A 7,215-nucleotide genomic window follows, 5' to 3' on the forward strand; every position below is an offset into this window, starting at 1 on the left:
GATACTTTTTTTAAAGTACCTATTTTGCCACTGCTTTGCCAAAACTGAGATTTCTCTTTTAAGAAAATCTTGTGGATAGGTTAATAATAGCATCTCATAATTTCAGTTAACATTTCTTTGATTGCTGGTAATGTTGAACATATATATGTTAATGTTAATTGGTCATTTGTATTTTTTCTGATAATTGTTCTTTGATTAGTTCTTCAATGGAGATTTAGGGTTTAACCTTTTGTTAGTAAATTCCTTACATATTAAGAATATTCTGTTGGCACTAATACATTTCCCAGTGCCAAATCAAATAATGCTCAAGTAACATTTTTATTATTTATTTTATCCCTAGGAATTCCTTCTCCCAAAAGTAGATATTCTAATTTTTTTCTAATAGCTTAATTTTCTTCTAATAGCTTAATGATTTCCTTTTTTTTTTACATTTTATTCTTTATTCATTTCATATATGTTTTGGTATGTGATGTTCAGTGGGTTTTTTTCCAAAGAGTTGGGAACTTTTATTCTTTTGTACCTTATTCTCTTTGAAAACCAACTTTATTATATTGCTATTTTCCTGTGTGAATTTCAGCATCAGTTTCTGGCCCACATTTTTAGATCAGTTTTGGAGCCAGTAACAAGTTAAAATGCTATTTCAGTACCAGTATATATTTTAATATTTGAAAGTACAACTCATTCTCCATACTTTTCTTTTTTAAATTTTATTTTTATTTATTTATATTTAATATTGACACATAAAATTGTACATATTTGCTAAGAGCCAAGTATATGATGCATGGCATTTTTGGTTGAAAGGTGATGCCAGCTAGCCATTGAGATGATATGATTATGTTAAGATTTGCATTCATATGGATATTGGACTCCTGCTGTTCACCTAGGCCTGCTACAGGACTCCTGGAGAGTTCCCATTGGTTGGGGAAGTACAGTAGGAGGGAGTTCCAGGGGAGGAGCTCTCTCTGGCGGTTCGGGAGGAGGCCGCGTGGGTGGAAAAATCTTCCTGGGCTCCTACTGGACATTGGCGGCAGTTTCAAAAAATAAAGTTTGTTCCTGCTTGAGTGGCTCGTGATTTTGTGCCCAGCCAGACTGCGGCACATATTTATGTATTATGTGGTGTTTCAGTGTCATGTATGCAATATGTATTGTCTAGTTCAGAAATGGCACATTTACCACCTCAAACATTGATCATTTGTTGTGAAAACATTCAAAATCCTTTCCTCTAGCTTTTAAAAATATATATAGTATATTATTGTTTTCTGCAGTTACTCCACTGTACAATAGAACAGCAGAACTTACTTCTTTTTAACTTAGTACCCACTGACCAGCCTTTCCCATCTCTCTCTCCTCCCTTCTCTCCCCAGCCTGTGGTAACTACTGGTCTACTCTGAACTTCTGTTATTCTTCCTTCTTAAATATTGTTGAATTTTATTCATCTAAATGAACTTTAGAATTTTATACAAAATGCTCACTTTTTAAAGAAATTCTGTTGGGATTTTAAATGAATATATATGAAGCTGTATAAATTAATTTGGAAAAAATTACATAATAATAAAAATATATATTCCTTATTACTCAGCCATAAAGAAGAATAAAATTATGGAATTTGCTGGAATATATGGACTGGAGGCTATCTTGTTAAGTGAAATAAGTCAATCCTCCAAAACCAAAGGCTAAATATTCTCTCTAATATGAGGCTGCTGACTCAAAATAGGTAGGAGTGGGGAGGAATGGAGGAGAGTTAGCAGATTGGGATGGGGGGGGTAGGAGTAGTAAAGTCAATAGAATAAATTGGACTTAACTTTCTCATGTTCATATATAAATACATGACCAGTGTAGCTCCACATCATATACAACCACCAGAATAGGAAGTTATACTCCATATATGTATGATATGTCAAAATATATTCTACTGTCATATATAACTAAAAAGAACAAAAAATGTCTGTGTATGTATATATTCCTATATCAGAACATGTTATTTTCACTTACCAAGTCTGCCTCTCAGCAAAAAAAAATTTATAGTTTTCATAAAATAACAAAAATTCTTAAACTATTATAAATTTGTTATAGCTGTTATGATGGCAGTTTTTTCTTAAAGAGAGAGAGAGAGAGAATTTTTTAATATTTATTTTTCAGTTTTCGGTGGACACAACATCTTTATTTTATTTTTATGTGGTGTTGAGGATTGAACCCAGTGCCCCGCTCATGCCAGGCAAGCGCGTTACTACTTGAGCCACATCCCCAGCCTCTAAAGGCAATGTTTTTTACCTATACTTTTTTTCTAACTGGTTATGATTGGTACATAGATAAAAGCTATTTATTTCTATATGCTTATTTCTTATTCAGCTACTTATTAGTCTAGCTAGTTTTTTCTTTGTTCTGGTGATCATCTAGGTAGACAGGCGTATGATCTTATTAACAATGATAACCTTGTCCTCTCAGTTGACTATATTTCTTATTTCTGTTTTAGGTTTGGTTAGAATTTTTCTAGGGTGCCTGCATAGTAGTGTTAGTAATTTGACAGTTTTGTTGTTGTTTTTCTTTCTTTGTTTCTTTTTTTTTTTTTTTTTTTGCAACAGGGTCTTGCTGTGTTCCTCATGTTGGTCTCAAACTCCTGAGCTCAAGCGATCCTCCTACGCCAGCCTCTTAAGCAGCAGGGACAACAAGTATAAACCACTGCTCCTGGCAATAATTGGCATTTTTAAAATGTTATGTGTTCCTTAGTTTATTGTAGGAAGAAAGCAGTAAGCATCACACAAGTCTTTGAAACGATTTGGGATCACATTCATTTGTTGAGATATGTGCTCAGTGGTGGCATTGTACTTCAGCCAGCAAAGTTTGTCAAGCAGTTATAGAAATAACCCTAAACATCTGTAAGTTGGGCAATGAAGCAGTGAGTGATCCAAAGTCCTATTCAGAGCTTACACCCAACGTGTTGTTTCTTATTTGAAAAATGATGAAAGTTCAACAAAATGGAGAAGTATTTGTTTTCCTGCTGGGCAAAATAATATTTTAGGACCTTTATTATGAGAGTTAAAAGCAAGTTCGGTTTGTGTACTATTGCTAAGTCTTATACTCAGCTGAACGTCTTCTTACCTAACATTTACAGTAAGGGAGATGGAAGTTGTAGCTTTCTAGGTACTTCATCATTAAATGAAAGAACAATAATAATGATATTAGAAAGGAATAATGCCACTCCATAGAGACAAAAACGGTACTGCTGGGCACAGTGGTGCTCACCTATAACCCCAGCAATTTGGGGTTGAGGCAGGAGGATTATAAATTCAAGACCAACCTGGACAACTTAGTGAGACCCTGTCTCAAATTTAAAAAATAAAAAGGGCTAGAAATGGAATTAAGTGGTAGAGGGCTTGCCTAGCATATATGAAGTTCTGGGTTCCATCTCCAGTATCATTACAGAGAAAGGGGCAGGGGGTGGGCAGGAAAGAAAAACAACTGCGCTACCTGGAGAGAAACTGTCATTTCAACAAAATCAGAATGCTCCCTTTGTCCTGCTACCAACAAGTCAGAGTGAGAAGATTTTCTATCAAAATAATTATGTAAATGAAAAGGTCTGTCATTTCCATTCAGTCCTTTCATTTTAATTTTCCTCTGATGATAACAGTTCCTGCATGCAATTTTCACATTTTTGTATTTTCATTTTTAACATGCAGAACTTTCCATGATAGCAAATGAAGTCCTCTAATGAGGCCAGGTTCTGAGGTCTGCCATGCAGACTTGTTTGTAATAACTGGCCTTAATGGAAAAGGGCTGTTCAGTCCACCCCGGGGCAGCCAACTCAATTAATGGCTTTAGTATTGTAGTTGGATCAAGCGCTGTGAAATGAAAACTTAGAAGACAGTGCAATGTCTTCAGGCCAACATTGGAGTTTATGAGATGATTCAGAAATGACTCCTGTTTCCCAGCATCATGAAGCTTTCTTGCCACGTGCATTTTTGTTTGTCAGAATTTACTTTATGAACTCTTATGCTGTAGTGGAGAATATTTGATGATGTCAATGATATTAAAAGCTTGTATCTATTAATGGTTTACTGTGTGCCAGGCACTGTTCGAAGTGCTTCATAAAATATGGGAAAATTTAAATAGTTCTGGAGTATGTAGTTTTTATATTTTAGATCAATGGTATTAGTAAAGTTCTGCTTCTCAATGTCAAGTGACAAGTAGATAAATTAGAGTATTCTTTGATGTACACCCTGGCCTCTGTTACCACGGCCTCTGCCATTCTGCAGAAATGAATTTAGAAGGAAGAAAGCAAGGGAAAAAGAGATCAGATAATCCTAAGCAGTTGAGGAAGAAAGGAAGGAAAAAGAAAAAATATTGATAGAAGAGTTTGAATACCTTTCTCCTTCTACTAATTCACTTAACTGTTAAAAAGTTCCAAATAAATACATAAATTAATAATAGGTACTATTAATAGTGCCTGCATCTACTATGTCAGGCACTGTGCTAACTGGTCTGCATCCCTCAAAGGATTTTATGTTTTGCAAAGGAGGTAACAATCAGATTTCTTAACAAATTGTTAACTTCCCTGTGCTCATTTAAAATATTCTGCTAGCTGCAAAAAAAGTAATTTCATCCCTGTCCTAGAAGAATAGTTCTCATATCAACCCAAGACTGTAGTCTTAACTCGTTGGTATCATACCCATACTAACAAACCCACTGCAGACAGATAACAGACCCTCATCTCTGATTGCCTTTCCCTTTTTTAAATGTCTGTGGTACAAAATTTTGTATTTAATTACATGGTGCTTCAAGTTGTCTACCAGTCTAGTTAAAGATTTATCTTTATCTAAATATACTCTACTCTCAATAGTATTATCTATTTTTTATGTTCCTATAAGCCTGAGTATCATGCTAATTGCAAATTTTGTGCTTAATAAATGATTCTGAAATAAGTGAGTTAATGAATAAAAGAACAGGCGTTAAATCATTATTGTCCACTTAATGAGTCTGAGGAGCTATGTATGCTAAATGTGCAGTAAAGTCCAAAAATTTTCAAAAAACAGTTATTTTGTTATTGCCTTTCTTTTTTCTTTTTTTTTTTTTTTTTAAGCTGAAGCAATGATTCTCAAGCCCTTTGAGCTCAGAATCCCTTTTAAAATGATTGAGTTCCTCGGTGAGTTTATGCTGATGTGGGTTGTCTCTAGTGATACTTGCCATACTAGAAACTAAAATGGAGAAATTTAAAACATGAGAACATAAGCATATATTCCACCATCTGTCAGAGCAGTGACACCAACACATGTCATGTGGCTTCTGGGAAACTCCCTGGCATACTTGTAAGGGAATGAAAATGCAAAGGGCAAATGATGTCTTAGTGTTATATGAAAGTAGTTTGGACCTCCCAGACTCACAGAAAGGGTCTTGGGCAGCTGATAATCTCAGGCATTCCACTGGCTCACTAAATCAGGCTATGATGAAGGCAGTCTTTAATGTTAATGTTAAAACTATATTTTCTGCTTTATCATGAATACTATGAGTATTATAAATTATTATTTTTTTAGAGAGAGAGAGAGAATTTTAATATTTATTTTTTTGTTTTTGTTTTTTCGGCGGACACAACATCTTTGTTTTTTGCATGTGGTGCTGAGGATCGAACCCGGGCCGCACGCATACCAGGCGAGCGCGCTACCGCTTGAGCCCAAGTATTATAAATTATTTTAACAATAAAGCAAGTATAAAATTAATATTTAATTAATGTTAATAGTTTTTTTTTGGTTGGAATTATCTTCATTTAAAAAAAAAACATTTGGAAACCACTTTCATTGTTCACTTAAAGGTGTGTTTGAACAGATTTTAAACTATACTACAGAGCAATAGTAACAAAAACAGCATGGTACTGGTACCAAAACAGGTGGGTGGACCAATGGTACAAAATAGAGGACACAAAAACCAATCCAAAAAATTACAACTACCTTATATTAGACAAAGGTGATAAAAGCATGCAATGGAGAAAGGATAACATCTTCAACAAATGGTGCTGGGAGAACTGGAAAGCCATATGAAATTGAATCCCTGTCTCTCACCATGCACAAAAGTTAACTCAAAATGGATTAAGGAGCTAGGAATCAAACCAGAAACTCTGCGTCTAGTAGAAGAAAAAGTTGGCTCTAATCTCCACCTTGTGGGGTCGGGCTCCAAATTCCTTAATAGGACACCTGTAGCTCAAGAGTTAAAATCAAGAATCAACAAATGGGACTTACTCAAACAAAACGTTTTTTTCTCAGCAAGAGAAACAATAAGAGAGGTAAATAGGGAGCCTACATCTTGGGAACAAATTTTTACCCCTCACACTTCAGATAGAGCCCTAATCTCCAGAGTATACAAAGAACTCAAAAAATTAAACAAGAAAACAAATAACCCAATCAACAAATGGGCCAAGCATCTGAACAGACACTTCTCAGAGAAAGATATACAATCAATCAACAAATACATGAAAAAAATTCTCACCATCTCTAGCAATCAGAGAAATGCAAATTAAAACCACTCTAAGGTACCATCTCACCCCAGTAAGAAAGGCAGCCATTATGAAGTCAAACAACAAGTGCTGGTGAGGATGTGGGAAAAGGGTACACTTGTACATTGCTGGTGGGACTGCAAACTGTTTCAGCCAATTTGGAAATCAGTATGGAGATTCCTCAGAAAGCTGGGAATGGAACCACCATTCGACCCAGCTATTCCCCTTCTTGGACTATTCCCAAAGACCTAAAACGAGCATACTACAGGGATACGACGTCATCAATGTTCATAGCAGCACAATTCACAATAGCTAGACTGTAGAACCAACCTAATGCCCTTCGATAGATGAATGGATAAAAAAAAAATGTGGCATATATACACAATGGAATATTAGCACTAAAAAATAACAAAATCATGGCATTTGCAGGGAAATGGATGGCATTAGAGCAGATTATGCTAAGTGAAGTCTGCCAACCCCTAAAATTCAAATGCCGAATGTCTTCTTTGATATAAGCGGGGTGACTCAAAACAGAGCAGGGAGGAAGAGCATGAGAAGAAAATTACCATCAAACAGGGACGGGTGGGAGAAAATGGGAGAGAGAGGGGGCATTGCATGGAAGAGGGAAGGAGACTCGCATTGTTATACAAAAATACATATAAGAGGATGTGAGGCAAAGGGGAAAAAAAATAAGAGAGAGAGAGAGAGAGAAATGAGTTATGGTAGATGGGGTA

At 35.5% G+C, this 7,215-nt stretch overlaps 1 protein-coding gene across 4 annotated transcripts in view; it reads left to right on the forward strand.

The window, feature by feature from the left end:
• The window catches only part of Hspbap1 (HSPB1 associated protein 1), a 63,098-nt gene that overhangs the window by 21,332 nt on the left and 34,551 nt on the right, over positions 1 to 7,215 (forward strand). For 2 of the 4 annotated variants that reach the window (XM_048794561.1, XM_048794562.1), the window contains one exon: positions 5,078 to 5,140. The exons of the other annotated variants lie outside the window; for them this stretch is intronic. In XM_048794561.1, the coding sequence (XP_048650518.1) occupies positions 5,078 to 5,140 (63 nt within the window). The remainder of the gene's footprint in view (positions 1 to 5,077; positions 5,141 to 7,215) is intronic. 4 annotated transcript variants of the gene reach the window in all.

This window comes from Marmota marmota, unplaced genomic scaffold (assembly GCF_001458135.2).
Source record: "Marmota marmota marmota unplaced genomic scaffold, marMar, whole genome shotgun sequence".
Lineage (NCBI taxonomy): Eukaryota > Metazoa > Chordata > Mammalia > Rodentia > Sciuridae > Marmota > Marmota marmota.